General features: G+C 42.3%; 1 protein-coding gene across 2 annotated transcripts in view; it reads left to right on the top strand.

The window, feature by feature from the left end:
* Positions 1-17,891, top strand: part of KIT (KIT proto-oncogene, receptor tyrosine kinase) — a 103,185-nt gene that overhangs the window by 34,138 nt on the left and 51,156 nt on the right. For both annotated transcript variants that reach the window (XM_049886886.1, XM_049886885.1), the window contains exons 2-3: positions 14,052-14,321; positions 16,967-17,248. In XM_049886886.1, coding sequence (XP_049742843.1) covers positions 14,052-14,321; positions 16,967-17,248 — 552 coding nt within the window. The remainder of the gene's footprint in view (positions 1-14,051; positions 14,322-16,966; positions 17,249-17,891) is intronic.

The following is a 17,891-nucleotide window of genomic DNA, read 5'->3' as shown; positions in this document are numbered from 1 at the left end:
TTATCCCCTAACTGACCTCAGCTCTAGTCCTGTTCCCCTCAGCGCCACCCTTCCCTGTTCCCAGAGGGTCCCTTAAAGCACATATCACACAGAATCTCATACGGGCCATCTTAGAACCCCTCAGGGGCTCCCATCAGGGCAGGCTTACCCCTTCACCCAGAGAAAGGAGGCCCGGCTGGAGTCCTGCCCTCAGTCACTCTCTAGCCTCTCATATCTTGATGCTGCAGTGCTTCGGACTGACTTGCGATTCCTCAGCTCAGCACACACTTGAATAGTTCTTGCTTCTGTGGCATTTGCTTTTGCTGTCTCCTCCTTTGTTTGGCCTTTCTTCTCTTCTACCCCTCAGCCTGTTCAGTCTAGTCTTTATTCTGAGCTGTGTTTGAGTCCCTGGGTGGCACAAACAGTTAGGCCCTTGGCTACTAGCTGAAAGGTTGGTGGTTAGAACTCAGAGGTATCTTAGAAGAAAGCCTTGGCAGTCGGCTTCCAAAAGGTCACCTGTGGAGCACAGTTCTACTCTGAAGCATGTAGGGTCACCATGAGTTGGAATGGACTTGACTGAACTGTTTTTTTTCTTTTGGGGGGGGTTGTTGTTAGCTGTCTTTGAGTAGACCCCTGACTCATGGCAACCCCATGCTTGACAGAACAAGTCGATGCCTTGTCTTGTGCTGTGCCATCCACATGGTCAGTTTCGATGTATTGTGATCCATGGGCTTTTCATTGGCTGACTTTTTTGGAAGTATATCGCCAGGTCTTTCTTCCTAGTCCTTCTTAATCTGGAAGCTCCCCTGAAACTTATTTGGCATCATGGCAATGTACAAGCCTCCACTAACAGATGGGTGGTGCCTGTGCATGAGGTGAATCAGCCAGGAATTGAGCTCAGGTCTCCCACATGTAAGGCAAGAATTCTACCACTGAACCACCACTGAGGAATCCTTTTCTGAGTCCTCTGCCCTTGTCCACCCCCTTGTTCCCCAGGTCAGTTCTGATAATACCCTGCCCTGTGGTTTTGCCTACACTGGCTTCTTTGTATGGTAATTACCTATCTAAGTCTGTCCCCTCCCACACCAGCTTTTTCAGGGGAGGGGCTCTTAGTCCTCTTTGTACTCCTGACCCACAGCCCCACCCATGACAAAGGGTGGGGGCTCAATTACCATTTCATCAATGAAGGACAACTTTTCTGTTGTCCCCATTTTGTTATGGATCCGACTTTGTTTGCCACCGATCACTAACACTCCTAGCTTTGTTTTTCTGCCCTGCAGTTCCCTGCCGTCAATTAATTCACGATCTTTAGGCTAACATTTCAATATATTTAAAAAGCTGTTTTTTGTTATTTGCGACTTCTAACTTTCAAAAGGCTGGTCATTTTGCAGTGGTATATTGCTATTGCTTGAAACCCTAGGCTGTTTTATATCTTGAAACAGACTTGTATAATCACTAAATATCCTGTACCTAACGTGGTGCTGACAGCTAGGATGCAGATAGAAACTTTTTCATTTTTATTTTTAAAAGCTTAGCAGAAACTTGCATTGTACCAAGGAATTGTGTTCTCAGACCCCGGACATAGGAATATTGCAGTCAAAGACTTCGGACAATAAGGAGATCATGTCAACCTCACAGTTACTTATTATTTACCTCATGTCTAACCCTGAGTAAACAAGTCCTGATGGCCCAATGGCTAAGCAGTGAGCTGCTAACCAGTTTGAACCCACCAGCTCTGCAGGAGAAAAGACTTGGCGATCTGCTTCCATCAAGATTCTAAAACCTATGGCAAACCGGTGGCCACCAAGTCTGTTCTGACTCAGAGAGATCCTACAAGACAGAGTGGAACTGCCCCATAGTGTTTCCAAGGCTGTAAATCTTTATGGAAGCAGATTGCCACGTCTTTCTCTCGCAGAGCAGCTGGTGGGTTCGAACCACTGATCTTTCGGTTAGCAGCGGAGCGCTTTAACCACTGCACCACCAGGGCTCCTAGGAAACCCTATGGGGCAGTTCTCCTCTGTGCTGTAGGGCCACTATGAGTTGGAACTGACCATAAACCTGGAGATTTTACTGATGGGTTCTACCTAGGTAAGTACTTTCATCTCTATTGTCAGAGTTAAGAATATACCTGAACTCTGTTTTACCCAGAAAATCCTGTTGGAGAAAGGAGAATTTTGAATCCCTGTGCAATCCATTTAGGGCAGCTCTTGTCAGACTCGTCCATGGAGGAGCTTTTAATGATTGGGGGTGTTAGGGCTGGGTAGAGTGTTTGGGAGCATATAGTTGTCAGATATGGAACTCTAGTGGCAATACGGTTAAATGCTCAGTTGCTAACCGAAAGGTTGGCAGTGCCAACCTACCTGGTGGCTTCCCAGGAGAAAGACCTGGTGATCTGCTCCTGTAAAGATTGTTGTTGTTAGGTGCCGTCCTCTTGGTTCTGACTCATAGCAACCCTATGTACAACAGAATAAAACGCTGCCCAGTCCTGTGCCATCCTCACAATCCTTGTTATGCGTGAGCCCATTGTTGCAGCCACTGTGTCAATCCATCTCATCGTGGCTCTTCTTTTTCGATGATGACCCTCCACCAAGCATGATGTCCTTCTCCAGGAACTGGTCCCTCCTGATAACATGTCCAAAGTATGTGAGACAAAATTTCACCATCCTGGCTTCCAAGGAGCACTCTGGCTGTACGTCTTCCTAGACAGACTTCTTCATTCTTCGGCGGTCCATTGTATATTCAGTGTACTTCACCAACACCATCATTCAAAGGCATCAGTTCTTCAGTCTTCCTTATTCATTGTCCAGCTTTCTCATGCATATGAGGTGATTGAAAATATCATGGCTTGGGTCAGGCACACCTTAGTTTTTAAAGTGACATCTTGCTTTTTACACTTCAAAGATTACAGCCTAGAAAACCTGTGGGGCAGCCTAGAAAACCCTATGGGGCAGTTCTGCCTTGTCACATGGGCTCTCTATGCATCAAAAATCAACTCCAGGGCACTCAGCAACAACCACAACAGTTGTAAGATAGTTCAGTTTTTTTGATAGCTCATGTGTTTTCCCCCTGAAAAATACATTTGAATTTCATCTTCCATTTTACAATAGCCAAAGCCATTTTACAATACGTAAGGTAATATTTTAAAAAACCAAACCAAATCAATTGATGACAAGTTGATTCTGACTCATGGTGGCCCTATGCGTTTCAGAGTAGAACTGCGCTCTGTAGGGTTTTCAATGCCTATGGTCTTTCAGAAGTAGTTCATCAGGCTTTTCTTCTGAGGTGCATCTGGGTGGACTTGAGAACCTCTAACTTTTTGAGTAGCAGCTGATAGTGTAACTGCACAACTCAGGGACTCCAAAAGTATTATCGAACGTGTTTACAATGATTTGTCAGTGAAATTGACCATCAAGAAAGCTTGCAAGCAAACACCCTAGTTTGGAGAAGCATTGCTGCACAGGATGATGTCCTGAATTATCTAACCATTCTTCTCCTGTTCTGCACTTTAACATTTCCTATGCTGTAGTTTTTTTTTTAGTCCTGGTGCTGCAGTGGTTAAGAGCTGGGCTGCTAACCAAAGAAGGGGTCAGCAGCTTGAATCCACCAGCCACTCCTCGGAAACCTTGTGCGGCAGTTCTACCCTGTCCTGTAGGGTCCCTGTGAGTCAGAATTGATTTGACAGCAAAGGTTTTTTTTGTTGTTGTTTTTGTTTTATGCTCTAGTCGTTCCTTTGGAGACACTGAGGTGGTGCATGGTTAAGCACTCAGTTGCTAACGGAAAGGTTGGAGGTTTGAGTCATCCTAGAGGTCTGGAAGAAAGGTCTGGCCATCTACTTCTGAAAAGTCAACCTTTGAAAACTCTGTGGAGCACAGTTCTATCTGACACACCTGGAGTCACCACAAGTCGGAATCTACTTGACAGCAGCTGATTTTGTTTTAGTCATTCATTCACTCTGCACTTCCCAAGCACTTTCTGTGTGCCTGGAACTCTGAGGCATTGAGGCTGTAGGGATAGATATGGGCCTTGCTTTGGATTCTGAGAGCTCACCGTTGAGGAGGGTAAGGTTTTCCTGTAGAATAACCTTTCCTAAATCACCATACACCTTCACCCTTTGAGAGCTTATGCTCACGTACAAACATACATACAAAGGCTTCCTGGCTCAGCTGTTGCGGACCTTCCCCCGGGTCCTTTTGTGGTCCTTCTAGTCAGAATAATAGCTGCTTCCTTTGAACTCTGTGGCATGTTCATCAGCATTAAGTATTATTTTATTTGCCTTGAGCCTGTCTCCTACACAAGACTGTAAGTTCCCCGTCAGCATCTAGTTCACTACTGTAGTAATAATTACACAATAGATGTGTGCGGAAATGAAAGACTTTTCAATGACGTTACAGTGGCATGGCCTTACTGCAGTAGAATGTAGACAGTTCTGGGATCCTCCATGGTGTGGCTTCCTTTAGTTTGTGTGGGTGATCAAGAGTTGATTTACAGTCACAGTGCCATTGGGCAAGAATGTTTTTGAGCACTTGTGTGGTTTTCACTGAGCTCATACTCCCCCTCCCTGAGTCTTATTCTATTTCCAGTATCATCTACTTGTTTCTTAAAGTCTCGTGGGTGTTGTGGGCAATTACTAGGATCTTTCCATCTTGGTTTTCATCCAGCTCATTCCTATGGGAATATATAAGAATGTCAGAACCAGTATGATATACAAATCATTAGATTTGTATTACGAATTGTGGTTAAACTATATGAGAACCAAAGAGTAGTTGAACTGCCATGTAGAGGGTTTATCATTTGTCACAGCTCTTCCTGCCCTACTTCCCCAAAGCTAGAAGAGGTCTCTCTACGTGAGTTTCCTTCCCCACCATTATTTTGCCTGGTTCCTTATATTTGTGTCCATAGGAGAAAAGATTTTGAAATAACTTCCTTACTTTCACCCTCGGCTACATATAAATCCAGTCTTTGCAGGTTTAGACATTTGTGAAGGGTGTAAAGACCTTAGGAAGACCATTGAGACACTAGATTATAGTAATGGTTGGCATGGTCCAGCCACTGTTGAAGGTGGTTGGGGACTTGCTGTTGTTAGGTGCTGTGGACCCAGATCTGACTCAGAGCAATCCTATGTTCAACAGAACAAAACTCCGCTGGGTCCTGCTTCATCCTCCCTCACAGTTGTTATGCTTGAGCCCATTGTTGCAGGCACTGTGTCAATCCATCTTGTAGAGGGTCTTCCTCTTTTTTGCTCACCCTCTACTTTACCAAGTATGATGTGCTTCTCCAGGGTTGGGGATTGGGAACCGGTAAATTGTTTCTACTTACACATTCCAGATTACTGAGAACCTTCTACAGTAGAAGCCTGATCTGAACTAATCTGTTAATTGATAGACCATAAAAAAAAATATAGGTATATCTCATACATTAAGTCCCTGGGTGGTGTAAAGGATTAAGCACTTGACTGCTAGCCCAAAGGTTGGTTGTTTAAATCCACCCAGAGTCACCTCAGAAGACAGACCTGGTGATCAGCTTCTGAAAGGTCACAGCCTTGAAACCTTATGGAGCAGTTCTGCTCTGCACACATGGGGTGCCGTAAGTCAGAATTGACTCCACGGCAATTAACAACAATAGCAGAACATTTGAACATTTTGTTTGCACTTAAGAAAAGAAAGACAGTTGCCTGTTTTTTGCTGGAGGGCCAAAGTCTTTTCATTGAACTTTGGTGGACCAGTTAGAATTCTGAGTGGTGTTTTGAGCTGTCAAATCCTTGTCATACACCACCCAAAATTTCTAACTCTAGTTTTAAGTGTAGTATTTGTGAAAGAATCTTGAATGAAGAATCCAAGTTTTTTTTTTTGGAATTGAAGGTTCTCCCCCAAGTTGTACTAATACTTCACCCACATTTAAGTCAACAGCAGTCTTACTTTAGTTGAGCCACTTTTATGAAGTCTTTCTTAGTTATCATAGAACCAACCTCTTCCCCCACCACCATCACATACTCATATTTCATTAGTTTTCATAACATGTAATTAATTTATACATAATACAATATCAAGTACAACTTCCATAAACAGATTTGGGAATAAAACCAAATGACTCAGATAGTGTGAGTAGAACAAGGATGTATTAGAGAAGAGCCTAATAGCCTTGAGCAGTCATCAGTGTGGCTTAAAGGGAAATGAAGAACTTCTAGGTCTTTATTCCTAGAGTATATAAAGAACTTCTACTGTACGATGGACTCACATACCAGCGATGAAGATGACACAGGACTGGGCAATGTTTCCTTCTGTTATACATAAGGTCACATGAGTCAGCTGACTGAACAGCAACTAACAACAAAGTATGAAGATGAAAGGAAGTTGTCCTTGAGGAATGTGTGGGATAAATAATGACAATACTGTTTTTTTAAATGGTATGTGCCTTAGTCATCTAGTGCTGCTGTAACAGAAATACCACAAGTGGATTTAACAAAGTTTATTTCCTCATAGTAAAGTAGGCCAAAAGTTCAAATTCAGGGCGGCAGCTCCGGGAAGGCTTTCTCTTTCTTTGTTGGCTTCTTTATGAGTCTTCCTCCAGACTAGGAGCTTCTGCAAGCAGGGACCCTGGGTCTGAAGGCCAGGTTCTTCTTTCTTGGTGGTATGTGGTACCCCCTCTCTGCTCACTTCCCATTTCTTTTTATGTCTTAAGAGATAGAAGGTGGTGCAGGCCACACCCCAGGGAAACTCCCTTTACTTTGACCAAGGACATGATTTGGGTAAGAGTGTTACAATCCCACCTTAATCCTCTTTAATATAAAATTACAATCACAAAATGGAGGACAACCACAGGATACTGGGAATCATGGCCTAACTAAGTTGACACTTATCTTGTGTCAATCCATGACATTATGATTTAAAAAAAAAATGTCAAAGGGCTCATATAAAGAGCCTGGGTAGCTGAGAAAGTTTTAGAATTCAGCTGGGCCTTGAAGAATTTTTTGGCACTGGTAAAGGGGGTACCCAAAGCATGTACCTGAAGAGGTTATAAACTGTGAGGGTATGTTGGCATTTCTTTTGTCTTGAACTATTGTTAAAATCTTGCATTGTTGACTGTCCATAAGTGCCTCCTTCCTTACTTATGTTCTTTGAGAGCAAGGACCGTCTTCTAGGTTCAGCACCTAGTAAGTTGCCTGGGAGAAATATTTGCTGAATCGTTCCTGGAGTTCCTAGCCTGGAGCCATCATTCATTTAGTAGTTGGTCCCCAGAGTGGTGGGTTTTGCCATCTATCATTTATTTATTTTTTTTGGCTCATTAATTAACATGTGTTTAGGGAACAGAAAATAACTCTTAGTATTAGCCTTAAAGCCTTAGCCAACCATAATTAGGGAAGTACATTTACTTATGCAAAAAAAGTCCTGCTGTAGAAATGTGTAATTTCAGAACTACTTCAAAGCTCAGTTGGTGGAATGCCTTTTTGAGTTATATAACTTTTAACATGAATCTCTACTCTTATTGTGAGAATATTATAACAACATTCAAGACAGTTTGGAAAAAAAGAGAATAAATATTACCTACAGCGTCACCCTAATGTAATGTCTGTTTTCAGTTCATAGTGTAATTTGGAGGTTGAACTTAGAAATGATTTATTTTGAAAATAGAACCCTGAATGCTTCTGGAGGTAATTATTTTAAAATTCTAGAAATAAAGCATAAGGTAATGATCTCAAGTATGGAGGCCCTCTTTTTGGAGGTATCCATAGGGATCCCTGGGTGGCACAGATGGTTAAGCGCTGGGCTGCTAACCGAAAAGTTGGTGGTTCAAACCCATCTAGAGACATCTGGGAAGTAAGGCCTGGCAATCTGCTTCCAACAGATCACAGCCTTGAAAACCTTTATGGAGCAGTTCTACTCTGCACCCATGGGGTCGCCATGAGTCGGAATCAACTTGAAAACAATCAACAACAACAATGCAGTTACAATTGATGACTTAAATCATTCTTTTCTTGATGGTGCAGTAGAATTGACATCTGTCATCTTCTGGGGATAGCGCAGTGGACTGTTGATGTCTGTTGTAAGAGGTGGGGTATTAGGAGTCCATCTTTCCTTCCATCTTTTTTTGTTTGGGGATATTGAAGGGAATGTCTTTTGTAACTATTCTAGAGAAGAAAATTACAATTTAGAATGCTTACTCTGAGGGCTCTAAAACCTTAGAGTGGGTAAGACACAGACATAGACCACTGGTGAGCCTCAGTACAAACCAAAGGGGTGGTGTGCTGAACATGTCACGGGAACTTACTGAGAATAGTAAGTTCAGGTCATTGTGACCTGTAGTGGTTAGGGAACAGCATCCATGAAGAGGCTGGCCTTAAGCCAGGCTTCTAGATGACAAGGAGGTGAGCTGATGGAGTAGCTGTGTCCTGTGGACAAAGGAAGAGAGATGGGCGTAGCAAGGGAGGAAGAATGTGGGTGGAATTCTTAGCCAACCAGCCAGCCTTAAAAAAAAAAAAAAAAAAAAACCAAAACCAGTGCTGTCGAGTCGATTCCGACTCATAACGAACGACCCTACAGGACAGAGTGGAACTGCCCTATAGAGTTTCCAAGGAGCGCCTGGTGGATTCGAACTGCCAACCCTCTGGTTAGCAGCCATAGCACTTAACCACCACACCACCAGGGTTTCCAGCCAGTCTTAAGGGTCTATCTTTTTGGAGAGACAGGTTGGATCCAGAGGAAACCGCTAGAAGTTAACCCATGAAACTGCTTTTTGCAAATTGTACGGGGTGTCATTGTTAGCTGCCACCACCACTGTTACGGCTTCTGAGTCTGGAGAGGGGGAATTTAATTGAAAGGTGGCGTTTGAGGCTGATGGATCTGACAATGTTATGAGGTAGGATGAGATGGTGGGTTGGCAGAGACTGGTGGCAGTGAGATCACTTAGGAGAGGATGCTATCTCTCCGGTGAGGTGGTAAGTTGACTGGATTGTACGAGGGGCAGCAGGAGTTGGAAAGGGCTATAAGGCTGTGGTCAGGTGCTGAATGCAAGATTGCTAGGATTTGCTACTGGGGAGAGAGAAGTCAGACAGGATCTTGTTTAGGAGATGATAGAGCCTTCATATTCCTAAGTAAGTCAGAACTGATTTGGATGGATCATAAGAGTTCTGTTTCTAGAGTAATTGTGTCTAACATTTATATGTGCTTTCTATATGCTGACTCAGCGGCAGCTAACAGTAACAACATGTGCCTAAGCAGGAGTCCCTGGGTAATGCAAACGGTTAACATGTGTGGCTGCTAACCGAAAGGTTTTAAGTTTGAGTCTATTTAGAGGTGCATCTGAAGAAAGGCCGTCTGAAAAAAGCCATTGGAAACTCTATGGAGCACAGTTCTGCCCTGGCACATGGGGTCACCATGAGTCGGAGTCAACTCAGTGGCATCTGGTGTTTGGTTTTATGTGCTCAAGCACAGTTCTAACTGCTTATATAACAGCCTTTGAAATGCAATAGGTGCTGTTACGATTGCTAGTTTATAGATGAGGAAACTGAGGCAGAGCTGATTAGTAACTTGCCCAAGAGTTACATACTTAGTAAGTGGCAGAGCTAGGACATAAATCTAGATAGTCTTAACTTCAGAGCCAAGCTCTTACCTGGTATGCTACAATGCTTTACTGCCTCACTATAATATCTAAAAACTGCTCAGTCCTGTTTTAAGCTCTTTGCATGTTATTACCTCCTTTAATTCTCATAAGAATTCCATGAGATGGAGAGGATATTTTTTTTTAATCCTCATTTTCCAGATATGGAAACTTGGACACAGAGAGGTTGAGAAACCTGCATGAAATCACACAGCTAGAACTTGCCTACATTGGCCCACGGGTCTTGGGAAGTCAGCAATACTTGACTAGATTGTACCCTTAAGATGCCCTTAAGATCCACTCGTGCAAAAATGGAATTGATTGAAATATATTGCAATATAAATTCTTTAGAAGATATTTTGGAATGAATTTACTATCATATTGGACATATTCAGTTGGAACCACTCATTTTTTAAAGGGCATAAATAATTGAAATAATAGCATCTCCCTTTATTGCTGCCACCATCTTCATTATTTAATGCTTTGTATGACTGTGAAAATAATCTCACCCACTCCGTTTCCATATTCTGGCTGCTTGATTTAGATGCTGTGCCTAGTGGGCACAGATAGTCTCACTCTATTTAGCACTTCTCATGTTGGTGCTTAATAACACTTAATGATTATAATTGACGTCATTGTTATCTTCTGCAAATCAAGACTGCTGGGAGTGTTTTTGATCTCTGGTGTACTTTGGCTTGAAATCATAGGGCTATAATTGATACCACAGTTGAAAGGCATTCGGATGAAATATTCTTCTGGATGATAAATTGAAATTGAGACATGACTGGTCATCTATGCACATATGTAGTTGTTAGGTGCCATCGAATTGCTTCCAACTCATAGAGACCTTCCGTACCACAGAAAGAAACACTGCATGGTTGTGTACCATCCTCACAATCGTTGTTATGCTTGAGCCCATTGTTGCAGCCACTGTGTCAATCCATCTCGCTTAGGGTCTTCCTCTTTTTCACTGACCCTACTTTACCAAGCATGATGTCCTTCTCCAGGGACTGATCCCTCCTGATAACATGTCCCAGGGATGTAAGACACAGTCTCACCATCCTTGCATCTAAGGAGCATTCTGGCTGTACTTCTTCCAAGACAGATTTGTTTGTCCTTTTGGCACATATATGACTGATCGTATATCCATGGACTGTCTTCCTTCTACCTTCAAATGTGAACCAAACCAGCTGATGTCAAGTTGATTCTGACTCATGGCGGCCCCATGTGTATCAGAGTAGAACTCTGCTCCATAGGGTTTTCAAGGCTGTGACCTTTTGGAAGCAGATTGTCAGGCCTGTCTTTTGAGGAGCCTCTGGGTGGGTTCAAATCGCCAATCTTTTGGTTAGTAGCTGAGTGCTTACCTGTTTTGCCACCCAGGGACTCCTCTTTTCTTTCTTGTAACTCTGTTTTGTTACAAATTTATTTTTCTGCCTTTTGCACCCATAGCTCTCCAAGGAGAAAGCTACACTTTCAACCTTTAGTCCTGGAGCAAACAGAAATTTCCTCTCAATTACAATTGTACTCTTGAATTTCCAGTGGTCTCTTTCTAACTAAATTTGGGATCTTTCGCGTATTGCCTTTGATCTCGCTGAGGCATTTGCCCTCTGAACCACCCACCCTCTCTTTAAAACATTCCAATGTATTGCCTTCCTTGCCACTTCTCTTTGTTGTTGTTAGGCGCCATCAAGCCTGTTTTGACTCATAGCTACCCTATGTACAACAGAATGAAACGCTGCCTGAACCTGCACCATCCTCACAATTGGTATGCTTGAGCCCATTGTTGCAGCCACTATATCAGTCCATCTCATTGAAGGTCTTCCTCTTTTTCGCTGACCCTCCACTTTACCACTTCTCTGTAGCCACCCCCTTTCTTTCTGGTGGTGATTTGGTCTTCTCTGGTGACACTTTCCCTGGCCTCTTGACTGGAAGGGCCCTCTCAGATTGGTTCTTGGTCTCTTCCTCCTTTTCTTCACAAGCCTTTTCCCTTGATTATCTGATCCTGTCTTTTGACTTTACCAGTTATGTCTATACCACTGGCTTTCTCGATCCGAATTTCAGGTTGGAAGCAATCATTTGCTGAGAATTACCAATGGCACCTGTGAACTGGTCTCTGCCTCACCCATCCTCGTCTCTGATCATGTCCCCATCTTATCTCCCAGTTCTCACACATGCCAAGCTCATGGCTGATTTCCTGGACATGGCTTGCCCTTTGGTGCCCTTGTTGCTGTTTGCCTCCTCGCAGCCCCTTCCCTCACCTGGCTTGGATGGCATTTACTCCTCCTTCAGAACTCAGGCCTGTTCTTTTCTCCGGTCTTATATGTGTGTGGCTGTTGTTGTTAGCAGCCCTAGAATCTTTCCCTGACTCATGACAACCTCTGGCACAATGAGATCATTTCATTGTGATCCATAAGGTTTTCGCTGGCTGATTTTTATGGAAATAGATTGCCAGGCTTTTCTTCCTAGTCTGTCTTAGTCTAGAAGCACTGCTGAAACTCGTGCAGCATCGTAGCAACACGTAAGCCTCCGCTGACAGATGGCTGCTCATCCTTTCTTCTTTGTTCTGAGCTCTTTACTGTAGATTCTCATCACTTCTGCTTGGATGAAGACCAGTACTTTTCACTGATTTCCTTGAATCTAAGTGATTGGTGTCTCATTGTGCATGTCACTTTTCTGCTGGGGTTAGGGGGGAAACCTGTAGTGACTCTACATGGTCTCTGATAAATCCCAAGTATTTATACCAGGTGTTTGGGAACCTTGATGATCTGGTTCTATCCTGCTTAGCCTAGTTACTCTGTCCTCTTATGTTCTCCACAAAACCAAAAAACCAAATCCATAGCCATCAAGTTGATTCCAACTCATAGCGACCCTACAGGACAAAGTTAGAACTGCCCCATAGGGTTTCCAAGGAGCGGCTGGTGGATTTGAACTGCCAACCTTTTGGTTAGCAGCCGTAGTTCGTGTTCTCCACAAGGAACCCTATTTTCCAGCCAGCATGGTTTCTGTTTAGCTCTACGGGCCTCATGTGGCAACCTCAGTACCAACTCTTCATACTGTCTCCTCTTTCTTCACCTCTTCTGATTCTGTCAAGACCCCTTACTTTTTTTTTTTTTTAAATAGACTATTTATTCAGAGTAGGTTTAAGTTTACAGAAAAATTGTGTGGAAAGCACATTTACCCCCTCCTCTGCACATTGGCCCCCTATTAGTGTCTTGCATTCCTGTGGTTCACGTACTACTATTGATGAACCAGTACTGGTACATTACTATTAACTAAAGCCATAGCTCACATTAGGGTTCGCTCTTTCTGTTGGTAGTCCTATGGGTTTTGATAAATGCTTAATTAAATTTCCACCATTACAGTGTTATCCAGAATAGCTTCACTGCTCTAAAAATGCCCTGTGCTCCAACTATTCACCCTTCTTCCCCTCTCCCAGAACCCCTGGCAACCACTGATCTTTTCACTGTCTCTGGTTTTGCCTTTTCCAGAATGACAGGTAGTTGGAATCATACAATACAAAGCTTTTTCAGACTGTCTTCTTTCATTCACCCCTTACTTTTTCTTCAACTTAAATCAAAATCTTGTAGCCATGCTTCACTTATTCTGGCACTTAGGTAGTTTGTTCTTTAAGCCCCTAGAATGTGTGTAAGGACCATGTGTCATACTTATTGGATTTTCCTCAGCACCTAGCATGATGCCTTTGCAGATCATAATTCATAAACAGGTATTTGAATAAATGAATGGATAAATAAATGAATGAATTGGCAGCTGTGAATTTTCTAAGGTTCAAGTTTAATATTCAGAGTCTCCAGCTGGCATCTTTAAACTTGCCTCCTCTTCCAGAACTGTGACAACTGTCTAGGCATCGTGTCGATCAAGCCGAAATGCAGCATATGCCTTGGAATGTTTCATGATCTGAGCTTGAAAATGGGATTGTACTTAGGCCTTATTGTTTGGAGAGTTTTAGATAGTTCTCCTTTTGATGAACGCTGCCACATACGGAGAATTACATAGAAATAACTGTATTCACACAGCTTTAAGAAAAACAAGCTCTGTCATGTACCTTCTTCCAAAAGTGTGACAGGCCGATAGTTTTTTTTTCAATAATGTGAGATTTTGTTTCTGTTGTTTCTAAGCCTGATTTCAGCATGTCAGTGCCATGTCGATGGCCCGTATTCAGAATGGAAACTTGAACCCCATTGCATGTTTAACTCAGAGAAGTTCATGACGTCTACCAAGTCTTAGCTTACACGCCACATGTGACCCTTAGGAATTATTTTAGGATGACAAAAAAGTAATAATTTTGTAGGTGAATTTCAGAAACTTCAGACAGAGCTATCCTTCCAGCCATAAATAGTAGGGCAGCTTTGTCCTATTTTTATTGTAGAGTACACAGAAGATGGAGATCAATATTGGAAGAAATGCTTTGTTTGGCCAAGGCACATCGTACTCAACATGCTTCTTATTTTTCCTGGCAGGCTCTTCTCAACCATCTGTGAGTCCAGAGGATCTGTCTCCACCATCCATCCATCCAGCAAAACCACAGTTAATAGTCAATGTGGGAGACGAGATTAGGCTGCTGTGCACAGACTCAGGCTTTGTCAAGTGGACTTTTGAGATACTGGGTCAAGTGAGTGAGAATAAACACAATGAGTGGATCACAGAGAAAGCAGTCGCCACCAACACAGGCAACTATACGTGCACCAATGAAGGTGGCTTAAGCAGTTCCATTTATGTATTTGTTAGAGGTAAGTGCTTGGCTTTCTTTGATGCTATGCTTTAGAGAACTTAATATCCTGTTCTTAATTTTGGGTGACATATAGATGACCAAGCCGTAGATAAAATATTACCAGTTGGATCTAATAAACCTGAAACAAATTTTCTCCATCTTTTGATATGTAGTGGCTTGGCTATGACACCTAGCTCCGGGTCTGTAAGGCTGTGATGCTTTTCCTAATGAGATTACAATATGTTTAGCCCATTTGTCCTGGTGCTCCGAGTAAACCCTAAGAATAAATTAGGCCCTCTGGGAAAGCTGCATTTTAATGCCCTGAGATACTAGATACTCCCATTTACTTAAAACACTTTAGGCAACCAAATGATTCTCTAAAGGCCTAAACGGACCAACACTTGAAAAGATTTGACCCATTCTCAGGGAGTAAATTCCAGAAGAATAGCTTGATCAGCTAAGCACCCCATGTCCTTCGTAGATTCTTTGTAATGTCAGTTCACTCATTTCAAAGATTGTGACCTCTTAGAAACAAAGAAAAAGAAATAGTTGTATTTTAATACCACTTTCCTCTAATGAATTCTGTGTTTGCGTATTTAACGTCCCTGACAAGAATAGGTATCTGGTGGTATCTTTGCTGATGTGGGAACTGAGGTCCTGACAGCTTCAGAGACATATCCCAGTTGTAGGAGAAGAAATAGAGTCCCTGTTCTAGTTCTGGGTTTATACCTAGACTGGTGCTGTCATTGAAACAGGCCAAGGTAGGACCTTATCCATAGTGTTATGGAAGAATGATGGATAAATTTATCTATCCTAGATTGGAGATTTACCCAGTAACATTTGGATAAGATTACCTGCCCTGTCTGTCTTATATAATTGTGGGTAGAGAGATAGAATTGTGCAGCCTCTAGTATGCTGTACAATGCTGACTCACATGTAAGCTGTAAAGAAGATTGCCGTGAAGTTGACTATATGGCTCTCTTTAGTCCACCAGTTGCCCTTTCTTAGGTGCATAGCTGAAAAGACATGTACAATGATAAGCCACAGTTTAGTCTCTGGGTATGATTCCATAATTGTTGAGCCAAACTGTGTGCTTTTCTTAGCATTCAAGGTGAAAACACACTGGAATTTCCAGGTGGTAATGAGTATCATTCTGCTTGTTAATAGCACAGATAGATAACTGCGTAAGTGAGGAAAACTGCTGAATTAGCAAAATCGCTAGCACAGAGCTCACAGACGTTCTTTCTAGGAGAAGGCATCCTCAGTAACTTAGAACTATACTTAATTATTACTGATTGAAGATGTTTGGACACTTAAGTGTTCTATGTTACAGCAGTGAACAAAAGCGGGGCTTTGTTGTAGGAGCTATACTCAACTGACTGAGAAAGAGTAGATGGAAAAATAACAAACTTGGACTGTAGTTCAACCATCATGAGGTAATTTGATCTCAGGATAAATTAGTAAGGCTGGGAGATGCGTAATTAATTTTGGAAGACTTTCAAAATTGGTCAAAATTAAGTAATAAAGTACATTTAAGTGATGTCAAGTTCATTTTTGTGGACCATCGGATTTCCAGATGGAAAGGACATTACAAAACCAAATTTTAAACAAACTCTCTCGGCCTAACCATATACGGTGAAACCTATGAGAGCTGGAACTTGACAGGACTGCCTTGTTTTTCCAGGTCTCATAAATTTCCCACCTTTGAGAGGGAGCTTCTTTACCACTCTTCTCTTGTTTGTTTTAGTGGAAAATATTTGTGTTTTCCTTCTCTGACAGGTTTCTGCTTTACAAACGTTCCGGCTCTCGCAGGTTTTACTGTATCTGTATTATCATTACACGGTAGAGGGTGGCAGCCTATGGCCTATACAGAATCAGCTTTGTCTTTGCTTATGTGAGGTTCCAGTTGGCCTGAGGCATCCCCAGTCCTGCCTGTTGTCCTGGCATGATTAATAATAGTGTATTTATTTGTTGCAGCATTCCTAAAACTCACAAGCTCCTTTTGTGCATTTGAAATTATTTCATTTGCCAGTTTACAGATGAAGAGAGTTAGGTTTACATGTCATTTGGCCTGCCGATAGCTTTCTAGATTCTATTCAGATGCTGAGAGATTCAGAACACCGAGAACTCTGAAAGGGGCCCAGGTGAGGTTGAGAGGAAGGAAAACCTTTCCCTATCCCTGAGAGGAATCATCAAACTGACTTATTGTTAGAAAAAAAGTAACTGTTGTAATAACATATTCTCAGAGTTATAAGAACTCAAACTTTGGTGTCGGTCAGATCCGGGTTTGGGCCCTTCTCTGCCATTTTCTGGCCGTATCACTTTACCCAGTGCCGTCTTTAGGAACGCTGCTTTTTAATGCCTGAGTTTCTTCATCTGTAAAATGGCAATAATGATAGTATCTACTCTGTAAGGGATGTTTTAAGGATGAAGTGAGATGAAGTGTGGAATGGTTCAAGTTTAGTTCCTGACACATAGAAAGAGCTTAATAAATAGTAGATATTATTATTTGAATACATTTTGCTTTTGCTTGCAAAGAAAAAGGTCAGTGGCCATTTGAGCCACTAGGAATTTGTTGTCATGAAAGGCAACATCTTAAATGTTTTTTAAATGTGTTCCATGCCTGTGACCAGTCATGCAGACTAATTTTTGATATGCTTATAGATCCTAACAAGCTTTTCCTGGTGAGCCAGCTGCTGTACGGGAAAGAAGGCAACGATGCATTGGTCCGATGTCCGCTGACAGACCCAGAGGTGTCCAATTACTCCCTTAAGGGTTGCAAGGGAAAACCTCTTCCCAAGGACTTGGTCTTTGTCTCTGATCCCAAGGCTGGTATCACTATCAGAAGTGTGAAGCGCACTTATCATCAGCTTTGTGTGCACTGCTCTGCAGATCGGGAGGGAAAGTCAGTGCTATCAGAGAAGTTCATCCTGAAAGTGAGGGCAGGTATGGGCCCTTTCTTATTTTCTTCTGGGATTTGGAGACTCTATTGATTTGAGGAAGACTTCTCTCTTAATGGAGTCCCTTGGAAGAAAGGCCTGACAAACTACTTCTGAAAATCTGCCATTGAAAACAGTATGGAGCACAGTTCTACTCCGACATACATGGAGTCCCTATGAGTTGGAGTTGACTCGATGGCAGCTGGTTTCTCTCTTCACATTGGCCCATTTTTATGTAGTAAATCAGGAAGGCTGTTTATCAAGAAAGTACCCCCCAGCTTCAAAATAATGTCCTTTGCTTGTGAATTTTTTTATCCCAGTCCCAACCCTACATGACTGTTCCATGACTTTTATCTCATCTGTGACTATTTGAGGTGAATGTGTCTGTAATGGCTTGACATCTGGACTTTACTGGGGGCAGTAGTTAAACCTACTGACTGTAGGGTACCTCAAAGTTTCATAAATATAAGAAATGGTCCTTCCAAGAGAAACCCATTGGGAAACTTTATGTACCCTGTTTGAAAAGATTAGCATACAGGTTATTCACTCCTTGATTCACTGTTAATATGTAAGTTGACTTTCTAGTCACCTAATTTATTGTAAGGCACTCTCAAACTGTTTATAATTTGAGGAGGAAAGTACCAGCTGAC

Source organism: Elephas maximus, chromosome 5, assembly GCF_024166365.1.
Source record: "Elephas maximus indicus isolate mEleMax1 chromosome 5, mEleMax1 primary haplotype, whole genome shotgun sequence".
NCBI classification, from domain to species: domain Eukaryota; kingdom Metazoa; phylum Chordata; class Mammalia; order Proboscidea; family Elephantidae; genus Elephas; species Elephas maximus.
Note: the sequence above shows the minus strand (reverse complement) of the source record. Positions and strands in the feature narration are given on the sequence as shown.